The sequence below is a fragment of the Suncus etruscus genome, chromosome 9, assembly GCF_024139225.1.
Source record: "Suncus etruscus isolate mSunEtr1 chromosome 9, mSunEtr1.pri.cur, whole genome shotgun sequence".
Taxonomy (NCBI): Eukaryota; Metazoa; Chordata; class Mammalia; order Eulipotyphla; family Soricidae; genus Suncus; species Suncus etruscus.
The window spans coordinates 50,115,942-50,141,294 of record NC_064856.1 but is presented as its reverse complement, the minus strand read 5'-3'; the positions used below and the strand labels follow the sequence as shown (position 1 = coordinate 50,141,294).

Genomic DNA, 25,353 nt, shown 5'->3' with positions numbered 1-25,353 from the left:
ATCCTTGAGCCTATGGATCCTTCTTACTTGGCTTGTTCTCACCCTCTTACCATTGCAGGAACGATGGTAGTGTTCCCAGGTTCTTCAATATTTTTAGACTCAGAAAGATAGATTCATTGAAAAGTAGAAGAGAAACTCTCTTTGGACTAGAATGATAGTACAGCAGGAAAGGCATTTGCCTTGTATGAGACCAACCTGGGTTCAGTCCTTGGCATCCCATATGGTACCCTGAGCACTGCCAAGATTAATTCCTGAGGGCAGTGTCAGTAGTGATTCCTGAGCACTGCTGGATGTGATCCAAACACACTCACTCACTCACTCACTCACTCACTCACTCACTCACTCACTCACTCACTCACTCACTCACTCACTCACACTATTTCCCTATCAGGGCAGGTCAAGCTTACAGGACCAGAGGGCTATGGCCCTCAAAATCAAATGGAAAAAATAAAAAAAGAAGCTTCCCTACCTGGAGGAATTTAGCCTAAGACTAAATTAAAGTATGGCTTGTTTTGTAGGGATCTTTGATTGGAAAATTGAGTCTTTGTGTTTTTGTTATTAAATGTTTATCTGATAAAAAAGGGATGAAAAGTTCCCCTTTCTTTTTTCTTTTTTTTCTTTTTCTTTTTTGTTTTACAGGCCACTCCCAGTGATGCTCAGGGTTTACTCCTGGTTGTGAGCTCCTGGCTTGTGGGATCGAACTGTGGTCTGTCCTAGGCTAGCTCAGGCAAGGCAGACACACCTTGCCACTTGTGCTACTGCTCTGGCCCCAGGGTTCCCCTTTCTTCTCCACTTCTAGACATATTCTGTTAACTGAGGACCTTTCATGTTGTTAAGATAACTCTAACATTCCCTCATTCCCATTTAGGCTGGGGAGAAGTAATGGAAGTTTTTGGTTATTTAGGACTCTGTTGACCTTCTGTCCCGGCACAGCCTGTTTTTATCTTTCAGCCTTTTGTGAGTCAGCTAAGGTCCAGGGCACAATTGAATCTTTGACCTAAGGTATGCCCTTGGGTTATAGTTTTCCAAGTTTCTCTTTGAAGACAGGGAAAACTGCAGGAATGTATAATGTCAAATGTAGAATGGAAGTAGTTAAAATGAAGCCACTTTTGTCAGCAGGCAAGGGGAAACTGAGACTTCCTCTTTCATCTCTAACTCTCCAAATGCTTCATGCTCCAGGTCAGCACAAGTCTTATCTTTTTCTATAAACCTTTTTGCTGTCTTCTGCTAAAATGTCTGCTTATATTCTGAACTCCTTGCTGGTCATTCATCTCTTGGCATCTAATCATATACTGTCTTATTTATTATCATCTTTATTTTCAGCCTATATGGAAGTACTGGTTAATACTCTATAAGGAAAAGTCTATGGATTCTAGTTCTTACTGACTCTCTGATCTTAAGCAGGTTATTTGACTTCTCTCTAGTTTCATATCTGTGAAATTCATCTTCAAAGGGGTCCAGAACTATAGTATAGTGGGTAGGGTGTTTGTCTTATATGCTGCCAACCTGGCATCCCATATTGTTCCCCCAAGCCTGCTAAAGAGTGATTTCTGAGTGCAAAGCCAGAAGTAACCCCTGAGCACCACTGAGTGTGCCATCCTCAAAAAATAATTAAAAGAATAATATACAGGGGCCGGAGAGATAGCATGAAGGTAAGGCGTTTGCCTTGCATGCAGGTCATTAGTTCTAATCCCAGCATCCCATAAATCCTCCGAGCCTGCCAGGAGCGATTTCTGAGCATAGAGCCAGGAGTAACCTCTGAATGCTGCCGGGTGTGACCCCAAAAAAAGAATAATATAGGGGTTGGAAAGATAGTACAAGGGTATGGCCCTTGCCCTGCATACTGCTAGCTTAGTTTAGGTTTAGTCCCCGGCACCCAACATGGTCCCCAGGTCTCTGTCAGGAATGTGAATCATTAGCACAGAGCCAGAAGTCCTGAGGACATCTGGGTGTGGCCTTCAAGTCAGTAATAAATAAATAAATAATCTGCACATCTATTTCCTACATAAAAAGATACAAAGGAGGCAATTGTATTTTCTTTTTTTTTGTTAGTTTTTGGGCCACACCCGTTTGATGTTCAGGGGTTACTCCTGGCTATGCGCTCAGAAATCGCCCCTGGCTTGGGGGGACCATATGGAACGCCGGGGGATCGAACCGCGGTCTGTCCTATGCTAGCGCTTGTAAGGTAGACACCTTACCTCTAGCGCCACCTTCCCGGCCCTCTTTTTATTTTTTTTTTAACTTATTCATTTATGTATTTTTCTTTTGGTTTTTGGGCCACACCCGTTTTTGGGCCACACCCATTTGACGCTCAGGGGTTACTCCTGGCTATGCGCTCAGAAATCGCTCCTGGCTTGGGGGGACCATTTGGGACACCGGTCAGTCCTATACTAGTGCTTCCAAGGCAGACACCTTACCTCTAGCGCCACCTCTCCAGCCCTGAGGCAGCTGTATTTTCTTCATGGCTTTATGTAACCAGCCTACAGTGTTCTTGGGATTAAAGCAAGTAGCTGATAAATACTGAATGAATAAGTAGTGAACAAATGTTGGCATTTAAGTGCAGGAAAGAACTGGAGTGAGAACTTCAAACGCTTAGCTTAGTGCTCATTGTGTGGGATCTTAAAAGGTCTTTAGCAAATTGACTTAAATTTTAGATGAGTGTAAACCCAGCTTTCATGGAGTAAAACTGAGTGGAATCACTTACCCCTTTGTGTCAACAGAAGTTATAAAGTAGAGTGGACCCAGTTAAGAAGCTAATGCTGATATTTATCAGGCCGTGGAATACATATTGATTGGTCAAGATGACAGGATGTTATCTGTGGAAGTCAGAATGCACTAGGGATACTGACTTACCCTTTGAATTGATTTACACAAAAAAATTGATGGCAAAACAAAACAAAACAAAACAAAAAAGGATGTCCCTGGACTATTAGACTTAGGTTTGAATGTTGCCCACCCTGAGATTACCATTCTTTTCTCCAGGATTATTTTGCACTATAAGGATGTAGTTATGGGAGCAGTGGCAATCACAAAAGATTGTCTTAACCAGTCTAGAACGAAAAGCCTTGGAGTCTGATTGCTTAGATAATGAGATATTTTCCAGTGAAAACAGTGAAGGCTAACACAGCACAGTTCATATGAACAAATATCAGTAAGCTTTGAAACAAACGACAAACATGAATGAATTAGGAAGTCATGATAAGAAATAGGAGGATGCAAATTTCAAATTGCTTAGAAGGGCAGAGTTTAACCAAAAAAATAAAAAAAGAAGTCTGGGGGCCATAGAGATAGCATGGAGGTAAGGCATTTGCCTTTCATGCAGAAGGTTGGTGGTTCTAATCCTGGCATCACAAAAGGTCCCTCGAGCCTGCCAGGAGCGATTTCTGAGTGTAGAGCCAGGAGTAACCCCTGAGCACTGCTGGGTGTGACCCAAAAAACAAAAAACAAACAAACAAAAAAAAAGGGCAGAGTTTGAAGACTCAGGGAAAAGGTTTATATATATATATATATAATTTATATATAATTTATAGTAAGAACCCCCCCATATATATATATGGGGGGGTTCTTACTATAAATTGTTAAATTCTGGAAGACATCTAGAAAATATTTTTCTATTTTCTTCATGCCTTTGTTTTTAGCATCAGTGGCACACTGGCTGGCATTGTATTTTTTTTTTGGTTTATAACTTATATTTTTTGGCAAAATAAACTAGGGCTTGGGATATAACTCTGGCAGAGCAAATGCCTCACAAGTCTGAGGCCCTAGGTTGGGACTGTGGGTGTGCATGTACATACAAAAGGGAGACTAATTGAACACGTAAGTACTTAGTGAATTGTTAGACCAATGAAAGCTTTTAGGTGCAATATGTCTGGCCAACAGCAGTACCCAAGCCAAGTGTGAGTGGCTAGGAAAGCTTCAGGCTGTTTAATGACTAGGACTTAAGGTGATAGAATAGATGAAGGAGCATGCACCAAGAGTTTGAATTAAAACTACATTTGTACTTTCAGAGGGCTTACAGGAAATTGAGAGACTGAAAGAATGGTGCTTCCACCAAGTGAGAGGATGCAGAACAGTAAGAGTAGAGGTAGGGGTTACACTTACAATTCAGGATGCCCTCCACAGGCTTACTCCTGGCTCTGTGTCAAGGGATCACTCCTGGTGGACTCGGGGAACTATATGGGGTAGTGGAGATTAAACCCTATCAGCTGTGTCTAAGGCTAATGCCTACCTACAGTACTATCTGAGCACAACTTGGTGTGGCCCAAAACCAAAAAATAAGAAAAATAAAGAGGACATGGAGCAATAACACAACAGGTAGGGTGCTTGCCTAGCACATGACCAACCTAGATTTGATCCCTGGCATCTAATATGGTCCCCCAAGCTCTCCAGGAGTATCCTGAGTGCAGATACAGTGCAGATATGCTCTGAGTACCACTGAGTGTGGTCCAAAACAAAAAGAAAAGAAAGACCACTTCAAAATTTCATCAATATAAGTTAGTATAGGAGCTGTAGAGATAACACAACAAAGTAGGACACTTGCCTTGTATGTGGCTGACCTGGATTCCCTCAGCATCCCATATGGTTCCTTGAACACTTCCAGAAGTAATTCCTGAGTGCAAGGCCAGGAGTTAACCCCTGAACATTGCCAGGTGTGTGCCCCTTCCCTGCCAAAAATTTGTTATATAACTCTTTCTTTTTTTTTTTTTGTTTTTGTTTTTGTTTTTGTTTTTTGGGTCACACTCGGCAGCGCTCAGGGGTTACTCCTGGCTCTACACTCAGAAATTGCTCCTGGCAGGCTCGGGGGGGACCATATGGGATGCCGGGATTAGAACCAATGACCTTCTGCATGAAAGGCAAAGGCCTTACCTCCATGCTATCACTCTGGCCCCTATATAACTCTTTCATGTTTTTTTTTTTTGTTTGTTTGTTTATATGACGCTTAAGAGTATAGAAGAGTAGGGGCCGGAGAGATAGCACAGTGGTAAGACGTTTGCCTTAGATGCAGAAGGACGGCGGTTCGAATCCTGGCATCCCATATGGTCCCCCGAGCCTGCCAGGAGCAATTTCTGAGCATACAGCCAGGAGTAACCCCTGAGCATTGCTGGGTGTGACCCAAAAACCAGAGTATAGAAGAATAGAAAACATGGGCTTTGGATTCAGTCAGACTTGGATTTGAATTTTTGGTACCTCTTGTTTTGTTTTGTTTTTTGATTTTTTGGGTCACACCCGGCGGTGCTCAGGGGTTACTCCTGGCTGTCTGCTCAGAAATAGCTCCTGGCAGGCACGGGGGACCATATGGGACACCGGGATTCGAACCAACCACCTTTGGTCCTGGATCGGCTGCTTGCAAGGCAAATACCGCTGTGCTATCTCTCCGGGCCCGAATTTTTGGTACCTCTTATCAAACCCCTAACTTTGGGCAACTTTGCTAAATTACTATTGTTTTCTTTATGGAATGAAGGTGATTATCTCAATAATGCCTCCATCATGAGGCTGTGTAGAAAGAGTGATTGAAAAATAATATGTGGGGCCCGGAGAGATAGCACAGCGGTGTTTGCCTTGCAAGCAGCCGATCCAGGACCAAAGGTGATTGGCTCGAATCCCGGTGTCCCATATGGTCCCCCATGCCTGCCAGGAGCTATTTCTGAGCAGACAGCCAGGAGTAACCTCTGAGCACCGCCGGGTGTGGCCCAAAAACCAAAACCAAAAAAAAAAAAAAAAGTGAAAAATATGTGAAGTCTTTAGTCATATTCAGAAAGCAAGAATAACAGTTTTGCGTGGCGCGCGTGTCTCTGTGTGTGTGTCTATGTGTGTGTCTGTGTCTGTGTGTGTGTGTGTGTGTGTGTGTGTGTGTCTGTGTCTGTGATGCTTGGAATCAAATGCAGGTCTCATGCATCAAGGCAAGCACTTTGTCATCACTCCACATCTCCAAACCCAGCATTACTATTTTGAATATTTGTTAGTATACATATATGTTTTATTAATGTTTATTTAAAAATCATTCAAATGCTTTTTGTAGCCCCTGACTTATTGCTGTCACCAGCACATCCTCAACTCCAACCAACACTGGGCTCTGGTGTTTGATGCTGCTCACACATTACTGATTTTGCTCTATGATTTCAGTTCTTTGGTGGTGGACAGTCCTTTCCCAGTTCCTGACTCCCTGGCCCATTGGAACAAGTATTTTTGTCCCTCACTGCAGCAGCTGTGTCCTCATTCATTCATTCATTTATTCAATAGCATCACCGCCTCCTCTGTTCGCTTCAGAGCGGGAGCTGCTCTTCATCTGCTGACTGAGGGTAGGGAGCATGTGTGCATTCAGTCCGAAAATAGACGACTTTTGTCCTGATAAATAATGCCAAGCATTGCAAGGAGAGGAAGCACATTTTCCAGTGCTGAAAGGGAGATTTCACACCATAATTTGAATGTCTTCCAGAAAGTTGTCAACCCTTATGATTGGCTTTTAGGTAATTAAATAATTAGCTTTTGTAGAGACTCTGAAATTGGAACAATTCAAGCAAAGAGAAATGATCCATCAAGATCTTTCTCATACAATACTACTTTCGTATGAAGTGAACAATTTAAGAATCTATTCTGTTTGTCATAGTTGAGAGATCTTAGGCCTGGGAAGAATTTAAGAGTCATATGTTCTTTGTTTCTTTTAGGCTACATTTAGCAATGCTTGGGGTTATTCTTGGCTCTGCACTGAGAATCACTCCTGGTGGGCTTGGGGGACAATATGGGATGCCAAGTATCAAACCTGGATTGGTTGTGTGCTAGAAAAATGCCCTACCCATTGTGCTATTGTTCTAGCCCCTCTTTTTTTTTTTTTTTTTTTTTTTTAGTTTTGGGCCATACTGATTGTGCTCAGGGACAATTTTTAGCCCTTCATGGTTGCTTCTAGCCCTTGGGAAATCATGCTTGGGTATAAAACACAGTCCAAGTATAAACTCAGCTTATTGAGCCATCTCTCTGGCCCTATTTGCTCTTTCTAGAGAGGGGAAGAAAGAGCTAAGCTATGTGGTTGGGACCGTGAATGGAGTTGGGAAAGTTAGTCATAGCTCATCTCTCCTTGAATTGTTTAATACGCTGATTTTCATGTGGGTCCAGTATCGTATATTGCAAACATTATCTTTATTATCTAACTGAAGTATGATTGTTAGCATCTATTTTTTTTTTTTGGTTTTGGTTTTTTTTTTTGGGGGGGGGCCACACCCGGCGGTGCTCAGGAGTTACTCCTGGCTGTCTGCTCAGAAATAGCTCCTGGCAGGCATGGGGGACCATATGGGCGCCGGGATTCGAACCAACCACCTTTGGTCCTGGATCGGCTGCTTGCAAGGCAAATACCGCTGTGCTATCTCTCCGGGCCCTGATTTTTAGCATCTTTTATGTACTTTGTTTTTCCTTGTGTCTGTTCACATCCTTGGCAATGTTCATGGCTCACGTTCTTTGGATGACGTCTAATTTTCTTTTTTTCCTTGTTTTTATTTGGGTCCATGTTAGCGGTACTCATGGCTTACTTCTGGCTCTGTCCTCATTTTCAGCAGGCTTGGGGGGCCATATTGAACCCTAGGGGTTGAGTCTGGATCAGCTATGTACAAAGCAAGTGCCCTACCTGCTAGACTATCTCTTCAGTCTCTGTTTGGTGTTTAGAGCACACCGAGCAATACTGAGGACCACTTCTAGTGTGATGCTTGGAACTTCTCCCAGTGACACTTAGGACCATGTGGTGCTGGATTTAAATCTGAGTCTCCTTTATACAAAGCATGTGCTCACACATTGAGATCTCTCTCTGGCTCTAAAAGTATATCTCTCTCTTACCATCCAAAGCCCTATAGTATAGGGCTTATACTTATATTTTGTTTTGTTTGTTCTGTTTTGGGACCATACCTAGGGAGAAATGGGGTAGAGGGAGGGGCTATGCTGGTTCACTGTTTAGAAATTGTTCTGGGTGATGCTTGTGGGGGAGGGGGAGGCATACAGTGCCCAGATCAGCACTAAGCTTCCTACATGTAAAATGTGCTTTAGCCCTTGGAACTATCTCTTTGATCCTTAAAAATGTACTTACATATTAAAAATGGCTTTATCAAGATAAACTTACAGAGGCTGGAGAGATAGCATAGCACTAGGGCATTTGCCTTACACAAGGCAGACCCAGGATGGACCTAGGTTCGATTCCCAGCATCCCATCTGGTCCCTTAAGCAAGGAGCGATTTCTGAGTGCAGAACAAGGAGTAGCCCCTGAGTGTCACTAGGTGTGGACCCCCAGAAAAAGATACATTTACATACTGTACATTTCATCTATTTAGTTTGTGACTGTGGGTAGGGTGTTTGCTTTCCATGTGGTCAACCAAGGTGTGATCCCTGGTATCCCATATGTTCACCTGAGCCTGCTAAAAGTGATTTCTAAATTCATAGCCAGGAATAGTCTCTGAGTACCTCTGGATGTGGCCCCAAACAAAATCAAATCAAAACGAAAACAAAAAAATTAAAAATCTAAATCTAATATACTTTGAACTGTCTAAAACTCAGCACTACCAATTTTAGAAAATTTTATTACCCCCAAAATAAAACTTGTATTCCTTACATGTCCTCCTCAGCTTCCTAAATCTTCCAGCTTTAAGTAATTATTACTTTCTTTCTAAAATACTTTTTGTCATTTTAGATACTTTATATAAATAAATTGTACAATATTTGGTCCTTTGTGGTAACTTACATCTAGAATAATGTTTTCAGGGTTTATCCATGTTATTACAGTTTTTATTTTACTTTTTTGGTTTGGTACAGGTTTTTTGTTTTTGTTTTTGTTTTAGGGCCATACTTGGCAGCACTCAGGGTTGACTCTCAGCTCTGCTCATACTAATCTTTTCTTGTGGGCTTGGGTTATCATATGGGTTGCAGACTTTGAATCTGGGTCAGCCACATGCAAGACAAGCGCCCTACCAGCTGTATTAAAACGTCAGCCCCAATTTGGTAGAGTTTTTAATATCTGTTAGTATATCTCTTGGTACTTAATAGATTTTTTTGGTAGTTTCAGGGGACCATATGGTATACCAAGGATCGATTTGGGTTCATCCTGGGTCAAAAAAAAATTGAAGATAGTGGAACTACAGAGTTCGTAGTGCAAGTAAAATATTTGCTTTGTACAGCAAGTAAGCAGCTGACTCAGGTTTGGTTTCTGGCATTCCATATTATTCCCTAATCACTGCCAGGAGTGATCTCTGAACATAGAACCAGGTGTAAGCCTGGAGCACCACTAGAGGTGTCCCACAAACAAAAAATGGACAGGAGGAATAGGATGGGAGGAGATATTGGGATAATAGTGGGGGAAGTAGATACTGATGGTGGTGTGATGCTGCAATGAAACTCAACCATTAACACTATTGTAAATCACAATTTAAAAAAATTTGAGGGGCCAGAGCGATAGTATATTAGGTAGGGCATTTGCCTTACATGCAGCTGACCCTGGTTCATTCCTCAGCATCCATATGGTCCTCTGAGCCTGTCAGGAGTAACTTCTGCGTGCAGAGCAAGGAGTAACCAAACCCCTGGGTGCTGCTGGGTGTGACCCAAAAACAAACAAAAAAATTGGAAACAGCTAAAGCAATAGTACAGTTGGTAGGGTACTTACCTTGCAAGTATACTTACTTCGGTTTGATCCCAACCCCATATCAAAGCCCAAACCCCAACTAAAAGCAATTCATAAGCACTGAGCCTGGAGTAAACCCTGAGCATGCTGGGTGTAGTCTAAAAAAACTCAACAACAGCAGCAACAACAACAAATTAAAAATCAAGAATTTATTTGGGGCCAGAGAGAGTGTATAGAGGTAAGGTGCTTGCCTTGCATGTAGCTGACCTGGCTTTGATTCCTGGCATGGCCTATGGTCCTCTGAGAACTGCCAGGAATGACCATTGAGTACAGAGCCAGCATTTGCCTTCAGCATCACAAAGACTTGCCCAATATTAAGAATGAATAAATAAGTAAATTATTTTGGGATTGGAAGGTTTATTTATTTATTTATTTATTTTGGTTTTTGGGTCACACCCCACTGCACTCAGGGGTTACTTCTGGCTTTATGCTCAGAAATCGGCTCGAGGGACCATATGGGATCCTGGGATTCGAACCACTGTCCTTCTGCATGTAAGGCAAATGCCTTACCTCCATGCTATCTCTCCAGCCCCAAGAAAGTTTATTTTTTTATTTTTTATTTTATTTTATTTTATTTGGTTTCTGGGTCATACTCGGCAGCGCTCTGGGGTTACTCCTAGCTTTGCACTTAGAAATTACTCCTGGGCCCGGAGAGATAGCACAGCGGCGTTTGCCTTGCAAGCAGCTGATCCAGGACCAAAGGTGGTTGGTTCGAATCCCGGTGTCCCATATGGTCCCCTGTGCCTGCCAGGAGCGATTTCTGAGCAGACAGCCAGGAGTTAACCCCTGAGCACCGCCGGGTGTGGCCCAAAAACCAAAAAAAAAAAAAAAAAAAGAAATTACTCCTGACAGGCTTGGGAGACTATATGGGATGCCAGGATTCGAACCATTGTCCTTCTGCATGCAAGGCAAACTCCCTACCTCCATGCTATCTCTCTGGCCCCAGGTTTATTTATTTTTATTTGTGCTTTTTGTTTGTTTATATTTTTGTGCAGAGTGTTTGAAATTATGAATGATTGAGATTGTCATAATTTGTTTTGTTATAGGTGCTGTATCTGAGAAATGAAACAATTTGTAAGCAAGCCTTTTCCATCTTAAGGTAAGGGGATTTTAATAACAATGGCATCTAGCTAATATTTGCAGTCTGCTAGGTTCAGAGAACATTTTTATTTTGTGAGCATTCATTGTCTTTTTGGTTTTTGGAACTTCCAAGCAGTGCCAGAGGCTACTTGGGCTACACCTCAGGAGGCTGTGTGATTCAGGAGATGGAACCTAGGACTATGTGTATGTTCAGAGAGTATATTCCTTTCATCAGTTTTCTTTGCTTATCTACTAAGCATTTCAGGCATTACTTTTTTTTGGGGGGGGGGGGGTCACACCCAGCAGCCTTCAGGGATTCCTCCTGGCTCTATGCTCAGAAATTGCCCCTGGCAGGCATGGTGGAACCTTATGGGATGCTGGGATTCGAACTACCTTCCTTCTGCCTGGAAGGCAGAAGCCTTACCTTTAGGCATTACATTTTTTGCTACTTACTCTAATCCCGTTCTCAGTAAATGGCAAGTTCTTTAGTTCAGAGTTTCTTTTCAGAATACCAAGCTAAAAGAATGCAGACTTTATGACAGAATTTCTGGGAAAAAAAAAGGCAGATTGTGGACATTATGTGAAGGCTTTTTGTTTGGGGGCCACACTCAGGAGTGCATGTAGTATTAAGGATTGAACTGAGGCCTGCTGCATGCAATGGAAGTAACTTAACCCTGTACTACCTCTCTAGCTCCTAGTGAAGCTTTTCTAAAAAATAATGAAAAAATAATGCTGGTGTGCTTTCAAGCAGGGTACACCAATTGTATGATAGTAGAGCTTATGTATGCTATGAAGTACTCTGGGCCAGGGCTGTAGCTCAGTGCTAGAGCACGTGCTTTGGATGAGTGAGGCATTGGGTTCTAACCCAGGCACTCCTAAATAAATCAGTCCTAAACTCTCATTACCAAGTTTTGCAAACTGTCATCTTTTCTTTTCTCTTTCTCTTTCTTTTTCTTTTTTTTTTTGGGGGGGGGCACACCCGTTTGCTGCTCAGGGGTTACTCCTGGCTAAGCGCTCAGAAATTGCCCCTGGCTTGGGGGGACCATATGGGACGCCGGGGGATCGAACCGCGGTCCATCCTTGGCTAACGCTTGCAAGGCAGACACACCTTACCTCTAGCGCCACCTCGCCGGCCCCTTCTCTTTCTTTTTTGCACTTCTGTGAGATTGAACCCAGGAACTCAAACATATGACAACAGTATTTTATTTTTTAAAAGAATTGAACAGGGGCCACAGAGATAGCACAGTGGTAGGGCATTTGCCTTGCACACAGCCAACCCAGGACAGATGGTGGTTTGAATCCCGGCATCCCATGTGGTCCTCTGAGCCTGCCAGGAGCAATTTCTGAGCGCAGAGCTAGGAGTAACCCCTGAGCACAGCTGGGTGTGACCCAAAATCCAAAAAAAAAAGTTTTTTGAACATATTTAATATATTAAAATCTTTTAATTTGAGACACCGTGATTTACAATACTGTTAATAGGATTTCATGCATTTAAACTTCCAGTCACATATCCTCCCATACCTCCCTTCTTCCCTCCCTCCCTCCTCCAGCATTGTCTCAGCTTCCTCCCCCAACCTCTTTCATCTACCACTAAGCCTCCCTAAACTCACCTCTACCCCTTTCCCTTGGGAAGATTAGTTATGTAGACTACTTCACAGGCAGCTGCACTCTTTTCATGTTCTTGTGTATGCATTCTAGCTTTCTTTGCTGTCCCTTCCTCTCTTCCTCCCTGGCCTTTTTTTTTTTTTTTTTTTTGGTTTTTGGGCCACACCCGGCAGTGCTCAGGGGTTACTCCTGGCTGTCTGCTCAGAAATAGCTCCTGGCAGGCACGGGGGACCATATGGGACACCGGGATTTGAACCAACCACCTTTGGTCCTGGATCGGCTGCTTGCAAGGCAAACGCTGCTGTGCTATCTCTCCGGGCCCTCCCTGGCCTTTTCTAATGTGAGGCTTGTCTTCTTTCTTTTGAACTATTGCAGAAACTTGGTTCTCTTTTCTCAGTCTTCTCTATTCCTGATTGTTGTTCATTTGTTGCTGAGTTTAACTTTCTAAAACTTAAACTGTATAGTAGGTAGAGTTCTTGCCTTGCACATAGTCAACCCTGGTTCAACCCCCAGCATCCTATATGGTCCCCTGAGTCTGCCAGGAGTGATACCTATGCACAGAGCTAGGAGTAACCTCTGAGTAATGCCAGGTGTGTCCCCAAAACAAAACAAATAGAAAAGACTTAAACTGGATCACATCTTTCCTATACTTAAAATCTGCCAGGACACAGAAAAAAACCAATCTCTTTAGTATAGCATGTGAAATAAGTCCCAGTTTATGAGATCACCCCACATACTGTATCTCCAACCTCAGGCAGATGAGTCTGACATAGGTAAGGTAGCCAGGAAGGATTAATAAACCAACCCAGTCAGGAAAGAATCATGAAGTCAGTTTGCTTCTTACCTCATGGTATCTCTGCACACACCAAACCAAACTGACTTTCTTTATTCTCCCAGAACCAATTCAACGAGGTGGGGCAGGGTAAAGTTATCCAGGTGGGCTATTACATATCAAAGGGAGAAATTTAAAGGAAAGAGGAAGATGGGGGAATGCCTTTTTTTTTTTTGGTTAATAGCTGGGTTTCATCTTATAGTATAGCATAAGAAGTTCTCCATGAGCTGAGTTCCTATGACCTCTTTTCACTTGTCTCTTGTGCTTAAGTTCTATTCACATCTAACGGTTTATTTTCCCCAAACATGCCATATTCATACCTCTGCCTAGAATGTGTTGCCTAGAAGGTTAAACACATTTTTTGTTTGTTAGTTTGGGGGCCATACCCAGCAATGTTCAGGGCTTTACTCCTAGCTCTGTGCTCATAGATCACTCTTGGTGGGGCTCAGAGAACCATATGTGGGACTGGGAATTAATTTGCATATAAGGCAAATGCTTTAACTCCTAAGTTATGTCTTTGACCCCACCCCTAAAGCATAGTTTCTTTCTTTCTTTTTTTTTTTTTTTTTTGAGGCCAAACTCAGTGGTCTTCATCTGGCTTCATGCTGGGGTGGGGTTCGTGACTGGTGGTGGTTGGAGGACCAGGATATGCTGGAGATACAGTTCTTTGAGTTATTTCCCCAGCCCGAATAGTTTTCTTTTTTTTTTTTTTTTTTGGTTTTTGGGCCACACCCGGTGACGCTCAGGGGTTACTCCTGGCTATGTGCTCAGAAGTCGCTCCTGGCTTGGGGGACCATATGGGATGCCGGGGGATCGAACTGCGGTCCGTCCAAGGCTAGCGCAGGTAAGGCAGGCACCTTACCTCTAGCGCCACCACCCGGCCCCTCCGAATAGTTTTCATGTTTAAAGACTCAGTTCATAATTCTTCTTTGTGTTGGAAATGACCACACTTCATGTTCCACCAAATCTTGTGTATGCTTTGTTCTGGATCAGTGCTGTTTCGTGACTTGCATTTATTTACATGTATCTCTCCCAGTTAGACTATAAATAGATGATTTTACTTATTTTTCATTTTGTGAACCTAGCACACTGTCTGGTATATAGTCAGTTTATGTTTGTAGAAAGAAAAGGAAGAAAAGAAGAAGTATCTAGGGGCCAGAGCAGTGGCGCAAGTGGTATGGCGTTAGCCTTGCATGCACTGAACTAGTGGTTCAATTGACTGTGGTTCAATCTCCCAGTGTCCTATATGGTTTCCCAAGCCAGGAGCTTGGGGATTTCTGGGTGTATGGCCAGGAGTAACCCCTGAGTGTCACCGGGTGTGGCCCAGAAACCAAAAAATAAGGGGCCAGAGAGATAGCATGGAGGTAAGGCATTTGCCTTACATGCTGAAGGATGGTGGTTTGAATTCCAGCATCCCCCAAGCCTGCCAGGAGCGATTTCTGAGTGTAGAGCCAGGAGTAACCCTTGAGCATTGCCGGGTGTGACCCAAAAACCAAAAGAAAAAAAAAAGAAGGGTCTAGCTATAGCTAGCTTTGGTATATTTCTTTTAATGCAGACTGTACAAATTTTGATAACTGTGCAAATAGACTGTGTCTATCTGATTATTTACATGCCTTCTCCCTATTTAGGAACAGAACTGCTAGAGAAAATCCCATGTGTTCTGCAGGTAAGCAAGTATTTCCCAAAGTAATATCTCTACATTAGGTGCCGCTAATACTCTATTAAATACTTTTCTTTAGTTTTTGGGCCACACTCAACAGTGCTCAGGGGTTACTCTTGGCAAGCCTGGAGAAATCATATGAGAGTCTCTGGGCCAAATCTATGTTGATTGTATGTGAATCAAATACCCTACCTCTGGCCCCAAATACTTTTCTAGAAGAGTACCTAACATTACCTTTGAGAATAGTTGATAAGACTAGGACCAAATCCCCACTACTCTCCAACTTCTGCACCCTACATGTATGAGCACCATGAGTGAGAACTTAAAATAGTGATTAAGAACATATGCTCTGGGAGCCAAAGAGATAGCTGGAGGTAAGGCGTTTGCCTTGCTTGCAGAAGGTCGGTGATTCAAATCCCGGCATCCCATATGGTCCCATGAGCCTGCCAGGAGTGATATCTGAGCATAGAGCCAGGAGGAACCCCATGAGCGCTGCCGGGTGTGACCCAAAACCCCCAAAAAATAAAATAAAATAAAAAAAGAACATATGCTCTGGGACCAGAGTGATAGCACAGCATTAGGGCATTTGCCTTGCATGTGATCGACCCCTGATGGACTCAGGTTTGATTCTTTTTTTTTTTTTTTTTTTTTTTTTTTTTTTTTTGTTTTTGGCCACACCCAGCATTGCTCAGGGGTTACACCTGGCTGTCTGCTCAGAAATAGCTCCTGGCAGGCACGGGGGACCATATGGGACACCGGGATTCGAACCAGCCACCTTAGGTCCTGGATTCTGCTTGCAAAGCAAACACCACTGTGCTATCTCTCCAGGCCCTCGGGTTTGATTCTTGCATCCCACATGGTTCCTCGAGCCTGCCAGGAGTGATTTTTTTTTTTTTTTGGTTTTTGGTATTTGGTTTTTGGGTCACACCCATCGGCGCTCAGGGATTACTTCTGGCTCTGAGGTTAGAAATTACTTCTGGCAGGCACGGGGGACCATATGGGATGCCGGGATTTGAACTACCGTCCGTCCTAGTTTGGCTGCATGCAAGACAAATACCCTGTCTCTGTGCTAGCTCACCAGCCACTCCAGGAGCGATTTCTGAGAACAGAGATAGGAGTAACCCCTGAGCGCCGCTGGATGTGGCCCTAAAACCAAAATAAATAAATGTTTAAAAATATAAAGAACGTATGCTCTGTAGTAAGTTCAGATTCTAGCTCTATCCTATATTTATTCTATGACTGTTAGCTACCTCTTTTTCCTGACTTGAAACAAGTATTAAAAGGGGCCAGAGGGGCTGGAGAGATAGCATGGAGGTAAGGTGTTTGCCTTTCATGCAGGAGGTCATCAGTTTGAATCCCAGAGTCCCATATGGTCCCCCGTACCTGCCAGGAGCAATTTCTGAGCATGGAGCCAGGAGTAACCCCTGAGCACTGCCGGGTATGACCCAAAAAACCACACACACAAAAAAATAAATAAATAAAAATAAATAAATAAATAAAAGGGGCCAGAAATATGGGACTCTGGGCAGACTCCTTACAGCTTTGCGCCACCACGCTGGCCCCAATTGTTTTTTTGTTTTTTTGTTTTTTGTGTTTTTTTTTTTGGATTTTGGGCCACACCCGGCGTTGCTCAGGAGTTTCTCCTGGCTGTCTGCTCAGAAATAGCTCCTGGCAGGCACGGGGGACCATATGGGACACCGGGATTCGAACCAACCCCCTTTGATCCTGAATCAGCTGCTTGCAAGGCAAACGCCGCTGTGCTATCTCTCCGGGCCCATTTTTGTATTGTTTTTGGGACACTCCTGGCTTTGCACTCAGAAATTGCTCCTGGCTTGTTGGGGACCATATGGGACGCCGGGGGATCGAACCGCGGTTTTTCCTAGGTTAGCGTGTGTAAGGCAGATACCTTACTTCTAGCGCCACCGCTCCGGCCCCTGTTTTTTTGTTTTTGGGTCACACCCGGTAGTGCTCAGGGATTACTCCTGGCTCTACACTCAGAAATCGCAGGCTGGGGAGACCACATGGGATGCCAGGATTTGAACCACTGTCCTGCATCCAAGGCAAATGCCCTACCTCCATGCTATCTCTCTGGCCCACAGATCAACATTTCTACCTGTCCCAAAGACCAACATCTTAAAAATGGTTTTGGGCGGGGCCGGGAAGGTGGCGCTAGAGGTAAGGTGTCTGCCTTACAAGCGCTAGCCAAGGAACGGACCGCGGTTCGATCCCCCGGCGTCCCATATGGTCCCCCAAGCCAGGGGCGATTTCTGAGCACATAGCCAGGAGTAACCCCTGAGCGTCAAACGGGTGTGGCCCAAAAACCCCAAAAAAAAAAAAATGGTTTTGGGCTTCCCTCATGGGAATCCCCCTCCCAATGCCCTGTCCCCTCAAAAATGGTTTTGGGAATAGAATGATAGTCCAGTGGGTAGGTCACTTACCTTATACATGGCTCATCTGGGTTCAATTTCTGGTTCTCCTTTGGTTTTCCAAGTCCTGTCAGGAGTGATCCTTAAATGCAGAGCCAGTATTAATCCCTGAGTATCTCTAGGTGTGGACCCCAAACAGAAACAAATAAAACTATTGAATATGAATTTTATTCATCTGAACAAATATTATACCAGACTATATTTCAGTTGCTGGGACACACAAAATTAAGAGCCCTTGTCATTTGGAAGTGTGGAGTCTTATAAGAAATATTTTTCCCTATAAAAATTAGGCTGGATGGGGCCGAAGAGATAGCACAGCGGTAGCGTGTTTGCCTTGCAAACGCTGACCCAGGACCAATTGTGGTTCTAATCCCGCATCCTATATGGTCCTTCGAGCCTCCCAGGAGCGATTTCTGAGCAGAGAGCCAGGAGTAACCCCTGAGCGTTGTGGGTGTGGCCCAAAAACAAACAAACAAACAAACAAACAAAAATTAGGCTGGAGTGATAGTACAGTGAATAGGGCATTTGCCTTTATGCTGCCAACCTAGGTTTGATCCCCAGCATCCCAAATGGTCCCTGAGCCTGCCAGGAGTAATTTCTGAGCACAGAACCAGGTATGGCCCCCTTAAAAAAAAATCCACAAAAAAAAAATAATATACTATTTGGGGCTAGAGAGATAGCACAGTAGGTAGGGCATTTGCTGAATGTGGCCCCTCAAACAAAAGAGAATAATATATTTTTCTTACTTGCAGCTGACTTGGTTTTGATCCCTGGCATTCAGGTGTTGCCCAAAAGCCAAAAGCAACAATAAATAAATAAATAAATAAATAAATAAAAACCAATAAAAGGAAAGAAACTAAATATTTATTACTTTGAATACATTCTAATACTGCCTTAAATTGAACAACTGGAAGAAGCTTTTTGTCTAGTTTTGTAAGTGATGAGTTGGAGTGTCTGTGAAGAGGCTATGTTAAGCTCTCTGATGCATACACAGTCTTTGAGATCAAAATAAAGAACTAGGTTGAAAATGTATCATTAGAAATCATCACATTGATTTTAATTGAAGCTGTGGGAATGAATGAGATTATGAGGAAAGAGACCCAAAAGCCAGGAATTAAGGTGCCCTAAAATTAAAGGGTGGGGCACATTGCTCCTCAGTGAAAACATTTGCCTTGCATATATGATGCCTGGGTTTGATCTCACACAATGAGAAATAAACATTTAAAAAATTGGGACCTGAATGATTATACAGTGGGCAGGGCTTTTTTTCTTGCACACTACCAACCAGGGTTCAATCCCCCGCATCCCATATGGTCCCCCCTAAGTCTGCCAGGAGTAATTCCTACATGTAGAGCCAAGAGTAACCACTAAGCACTGCTTAGTGGGGCCCCAAACCCCCTAACATTAAAAAAAAAATAAACTTGGAAATGATGGAAGAAATGACTAATGAAGTTGATAAAAGCAGGCCAAAGTGGTATGAGGAAACATAATTAGCATAGTTTCATGGTAATCAAAAGGAGTGTTTTAAGTAAGAAAACATGGTCAAAGTATCAAGTGTGTGCTTTAAATTATCATAAAAATGGATTTAGCAATGCTCTTTGACTTTGAGGGTATATTGGCAACCATAGAGAATCTTTTTTTTTTTTTTTTTTTCTTTTCTTCTTGGGTCACACAGTGCTCAGGGATTACTCCTGGCTCTGCATTCAGAATTACTCCTGGTGATGCTCCAGGGGACCATACAGGATGCCAGGATCAAACCCAGGTTGGCTAAGTGCACACATGAGCCCTACCTATTATACTAACTCTCCAACCTTTCAACCTTAGGGAATCTTATAGATAGGTGTCTTTGCAGATAGGATAAATTTGGTTATGAAAATGACCTGTGAGGGGCTGAGTGATAGTATAGCAGGTAAGGCATTTGCCTTGTATGTGGCTGACCCTGGTTCAACCCCTGACGTCCCATATAGTCCATGAGCTCCGCCAGGAGGGATTTCTGAGCACAGAGCCATGAGTAACCCCTGAGCACTGCTGGGTGTTACTCTATTATTTTGTTTGTTTGTTTGTTTGTTCTTGGGCAAAAAAAATTATACCCGGCAATACTCAGGGGTTATTCCTGTCTATGCACTCAGAAATAGCTCCTTGCTTGGGGGACCATATGGGATGCTGGGGGATCAAACTGCGGTTCATCCTAGGTAGCGCCAAGGCAAAAGCTCTACCACTGCGCTATCTTTCCAGTCCCATGACTCTATTATTGTTTTATTAAAAAATTTTTATTGTGGGGCCGGAGAGATAACATGGAGGTAAGGTGTTTGCCTTGCATGCAGAAGGATGGTGGTTCAAATCCCGGCGTACCATATGGTCCCCTGTGCCTGACAGGGGGGATTTCTGAGCATAGAGCCAGGAGGAACCCCTGAGCGCTGCCTGGTGTGACTCAAAAACAAAAACAAAAACAAAAAAAATTTTTTTTATTGTAGGTAACATGATTATAATAGTATTTTAACATTTATTGTTTTAGTATACAAAATTACTGCACCTTCACTACCACCAAAGTACCCAAGACCATTACTGTCCTTATATCACTTCTGGTACCCCTCATCTCTCTTCCCTCACCTCTTTCCCTTACTGCCTTGGTGTTCTCAGTTTTGTAATTCAGCTCAAGGGTTTATCACCATTTGATGCTCTCTGTTCCCTTTTCTATCTATCCATTCTGCTCTTCTGTATGTAACAGATGAGTGAGATCACCTTGGATTTGTCCTTCTCTCTTTGACTTTTCATGGTTTTTATGTGTTTTGCATGTCATATATTTTTGTTTATTTGGGCCAGGCCCTGAACTGCTGAGGGGTTCCTCCTGATGCTTTGTGTGGGAGCTGCTCCTGGGATTATATGGAACCAGGTATCAAATCCAAACCTCCTGCAGGCAAAGTATTCGATTAGATTGTCTTTCACTGGTCTTTCACTGGTCTATTTTGCATGATTTTGAGAGGAAAATTTGGGCCATATTGGGGGGGGAGGGTGTTCGGTGATCACTGGAGGCAATGCTTGGGGGACCATATGTGGTAGGTACTTGGATTGAATTTAGGTGAGCTGTATGCAAAGCAAGCACCTTACCTGATGTACTTATCTCTGGATCACTATTTAAAACATTTTGGGGAATGTGGGAGGCATTTTGTGGCCACACCTGGCAAAGGGCTAATCTCTGAGACTCTATGTTCAGGAGTGACTTCTTTTTGGGGGGAACCTTATTGGGTACCTGGGAATAAAACTATAAGTCAGTCCACATGCAAGGCAAACATCTTACCACTTCAGCCCAATTCAGATGAACTCAGAAATCGAAACATTGGAATTCAACATAATCAGAAACACAGAGCAGGGAGCAGTACTCCATTCCTGCCATCACCCATGTGCCCAGGAAGAGTCTTGACTGTAATGACCAGGTTTCCTTACTGATTTAAGTATATTGAGAGGAGCAAAAGTAAATATAGAATGAAAAATGTTCAATGGAGGGAATTCAGAGTTTTCTCATTACAATGGAAACCAAAAGCTAGGCTCACAGACATGGTACTCTACAATCCAAGTTATTCAATGTAATTAGAAAAACTGAAAAAAGTTTGAAAAGAAAATTTAAAAACAGTAGGTGGCTGCCAAGACCAAATCATTACAGATTGTCTAGGTATAAAATGTTAAGAACCTCCCCCAGCCCCTTAAATCTGCACTTACTTGAGCAGACACTTTACCAGGTGCTGGGAAGCATCAGCCCTCCAGGGACTCACTTTACAGAATATCCCGTAATTAGGTTCTTGGCTGAAGCGATTTTTCCTCTTTCCCTCCTGCACAGCCCTGCTAAAAAAGCTTACACCAGTTTTGAAGGAGAAATAATTACAGTGAAGTTGTTCCCAGCACGGATTGATGGGTTTACTTTCCAGTTTGGTAAACAAGGGCACTGAAGGACAGTTGGCTCTGGCAGATGGAGAGAAAAGGGGCAGGGTGTGAGAACAGTCCTTAAAGTGATTACATCCTATAACTATGCTAAATAGAGACTTTTTAAAGCCTCTTTTAAGATTTTCTTTTGAATTCCTGGGGTTTTGTGTCTTCCTCAGTGAAAAGAATTGCTTTTTCTCTCAGGAGACTGCCATGTAAATGTGATGGCAGCCTGAAACCCAGCTCAATGCCAACAAGCAGGGAGGCAGGATTGGTAGAGACACCCTGCAGAATTTTGTGAAAATCAGAAGCTTTCAGACTTGTAAATTTCACAAATAAAACAACAGGGTAATTAAGCAGTTTAACCACTGGTAATTTGACCCAAACCTTTCATTTGAAGGGGGGAAATGGTTCATTTAACAGTGGTTTGCACCAGCATCTTAATTAACCAATTGCTTTAATGATAGGAATTGCCCCAAGCTGAATTTGAAAATGCTTCTATGTGAAGGAATTATAGTAGATGAGAGACTAGGGCTTGTGTTTGTAGCACTTTCACTGAAGATGTGTTATCAGCTTAAAGATCAGTTTGGGTTCTGCTGTTATAACTGATGGGTGATTGTGGTTCTTTGTACTTAAAGATGGTGGTTGGTACTTGAGTTTTTTTTTTTTTTTTTGGCCACACCCGGCGGTGCTCAGGGGTTACTCCTGGCTGTCTGCTCAGAAATAGCTCCTGGCAGGCACGGGGGACCATATGGGACACCGGGATTCGAACCAACCACCTTTGGTCCTGGATCGGCTGCTTGCAAGGCAAACACCGCTGTGCTATCTCTCCAGGCCTAGTACTTGAGTTTTTATTTTTTACTTAGACAAAATGTTTTTCTATATAACTAGAGGCATGAGAATGCTAAAACAGTAAAGTAACTCTTATTTTTTTGGGAGGAGGGGGTGATACTAGGTGGTGCCAAAATATTACTACTGACTAAATGCTCAGAAAGTGAATGTAGGTTTTCCCCACACAGAGCATTTGATCAGCCTATTGACGTGTCTCCTAGCCCTAACAATGAAGTGGCACCTATGTTTAGACAGCAGCAGCATTTCATCGAATCAGTAATATTTGAATTGGCCCTGGAAGCTATATAGGATTTCTCCTATACACAGGGGCAGTCCCATATCAGGACTACTGGGGCATGAAAACTGCATGGTTTATACAGAACGAAAGTACTGGGGCCGCATCGATAGCACAGGGGTAGGGCGTTTGCTTTGCATGAGGCTGACCCAGGACAGACCTAGGTTCAATCTTTTTTTGGGGGGGCACACCCAGTGATGCTCAGGGGTTACTGCTGGCTATGCACTCAGAAATCGCCCCTGGCTTGGGGGGCCATATGGAACTCCGGGGGATCGAACCTGATCCATTCCTGGTTAGTGCGTGCAAGGCAGACGCCCTACTGGTTGCACCACCGCTCCAGCCCCGCCAGGAGCGATTTCTCAGCACATAGCCAGGAGTAATCCCTGAGCATCACTGGTGTGTTCCCCCCCCTCCAAGAAAAAAAAAAAAAGAAAGTACAGCTCTTGTCAAGAAGCAAGATTGTGGGCCTGGAGAGAGAGCACAGCGGTGTTTGCCTTGCAAGTAGCCGATCCAGGACCAAAGGTGGTTGGTTCGAATCCCGGTGTCCCATATGGTCCCCTGTGCCTGCCAGGAGCTATTTCTGAGCAGACAGCCAGGAGTAACCCCTGAGCACCGCCAGGTATGGCCCAAAAACCAAAAAAAAAAAAAAAAAAGCAAGATTGTAAGTGGTTGGAACTAGATTACATCAAAGTTCTTAGTGCTTATCTAAGAAGTGTTGTCTTTGGACTGTGGAAAACCACTGAATATATTTTTATATGGCAGATTTCCTTTCTTATTTATGGGTATCTCTGGTACCTGGCACATGATAAGTATTTTTTTTTTGGGGGGGTTACACCCGGCAGCACTCAGGGGTTACTCCTGGCTCTATGCTCAGAAATCTCCCCTGGCAGGCTTGGGGACCATATGGGACGCTGGGATTTGAACCACCGACCTTCTGCATGCAAGGCAAACACCTTACCTCCATGCTATCTCTCTGGCCCTGATAAGTACTTTTAAAACACTATGTTTGGGGCTAGAGAAAGATTCAGTGTAGGTTTTGTATGAGGAAGCCCAATCCTCAACTACATGAGCTTTTGAAAACCAACTAGAGCAACTAGAGCATTGAGCCAAGAAATAGCCGCTAAGAACCATTGGGTATGGGGCCGGAGAGATAGCCTTTGCCTTTCATGCAGAAGGTCATTGGTTCGAATCTCAGCATCTCATATGGTCCCCCAAGCCTGCCAGGAGTGATTTCTGAGTGTAGAGCCAGGAGTAACCCCTGAGCGCTGCCGGGTATGACCCAAAAACCAAAAAAAAAAAAAAAAAAAAAAAAAAAAGAATTATTGGGTATAGCTCAAAAATGTAGAAAAATATGCAAATAAAATAAAATACGCATGTGTTTGCAGCTGGGAATATGACTGAGTGGGAGTATGCATGCCTCACATTGTGAAATCCTGAGTTTGATCCCTGGTACCACAAAAAAGCAAACATAAAACACATAAAAGTATGTGTGTATGTTTGTGTACAGTGAAAACTGAATTAATGGAAGATAACATAATTTGATTTGCTTTAAGAAAGATTATTTTATCAGCTATAAAAGAAAGACTAGTGAGAGGAGTATGGACCCAGGCAAGCAACCATCAATTCATCTAAGACTGCCACTGAAACTCCTAGCACTCTAGACCCACACTCTGCCCACCCTCTTTCCATGCAACAACCAGAGCAATCTTTTTTTTTGGCCCACACTCGGTGACATTCAGGGGTTACTCCTGGCTATGTGCTCCGAAATCAGTTCTGACTTGGGGGACCAGATGGGGCACGGAGGATCAAACTGCAGTCCATCCTGGGCTAGCGCATGCAAGGCAGACGACTTACTGCTTGCGCTACTGCTCCGGACCCCAGAGCAATCTTTTAAAAACAGCAGATGTATCATTTCTCTGCCAATGACAGTTTAGCATGAAACGAAAATATGTAACAAGGCCCAAAGAAATCACTCCTGACAGACTTGGGGGATGATATGAGATGCCAGGGATCAAACCTGGGTTGGCAACATGCAAGACAAATGCCTTCTCCAGTGTGCTATTGCTCTGGCTCCTGTGCTTTTTCTTTTTTTTTTTTTTTTGGTTTTTGGGCCACACCCAGTAACGCTCAGGGGTTACTCCTGGCTATGCGCTCAGAAGTTGCTCCTGGCTTCTTGGGGGACCATATGGGACGTCGGGGGATCGAACCGTGGTCCGTCCTAGGTTAGCGCAGGCAAGGCAGGCACCTTACCTCCAGCGCCACCGCCCGGCCCCTGCTTTTTCTTTTTATTATTTATCACATAAAGATTTTAAGAAACATATTATTTAGGGGCTAGAGACATAGTACTGATGGCATGGCACTTGTCTTGTACATGGCAGACCCTGATTTGATTTCCAGTATCCCATATGATCCCCTGAGTACCACCAAGAGTGATTACTGTAGAGTCAGGTACACTGTGTGTAGACACCTGACCATTACTGACTGTGACCCAAAAACCACAAATAAAAAAAAAACTTTTTAAATTTATTTTTATCTCTTTATTATTATTTGGGGGGTGGGCAGTTCAGACCCGGCAGCGCTCAGGGGTTACTCCTGGCTCTACACTCAGAAATCGCTCCTGGCAGGCTCAGGGGACCACATGGGATGCCGGGATTCAAACCACCTTCCTTCTGCATGCAAGGCAAACAGCCTACTTCCATGCTATCTCTCTGGTCCCAAACTTTTTTTATTTTTTATTTTTTACCTTTTTGGGCCACATCCAGTGACGCTCAGGGGTTACTCCTGGCTATGCGCTAGAAATCGTTCCTGGCTTGGGGACCATATGGGACTTCCTAGGTACAAGGCAACCGCCCTACCACTTGCTCATCACTCCGGACCCAAAAGAAACATTTTTTTTTTTTTTTTTGTGGTTTTTGGGTCACACCCGGCAGTGCTCAGGGGTTACTCCTGGCTCCAGGCTCAGAAATTGCTCCTGGCAGGCACGGGGGACCATATGGGACGCCGGGATTCGAACCGATGACCTTCTGCATGAAAGGAAAACGCCTTACCTCCATGCTA

General features: G+C 43.5%; 1 protein-coding gene across 1 annotated transcript in view; it reads left to right on the top strand.

Moving 5' to 3' along the window:
- MRPL48 (mitochondrial ribosomal protein L48) overlaps window positions 1-25,353 on the top strand; it is a 69,172-nt gene that overhangs the window by 2,842 nt on the left and 40,977 nt on the right. Inside the window, exons 2-3 of the mRNA XM_049780446.1 lie at window positions 10,696-10,748; window positions 14,795-14,832. Coding sequence (XP_049636403.1) covers window positions 10,696-10,748; window positions 14,795-14,832 — 91 coding nt within the window. The remainder of the gene's footprint in view (window positions 1-10,695; window positions 10,749-14,794; window positions 14,833-25,353) is intronic.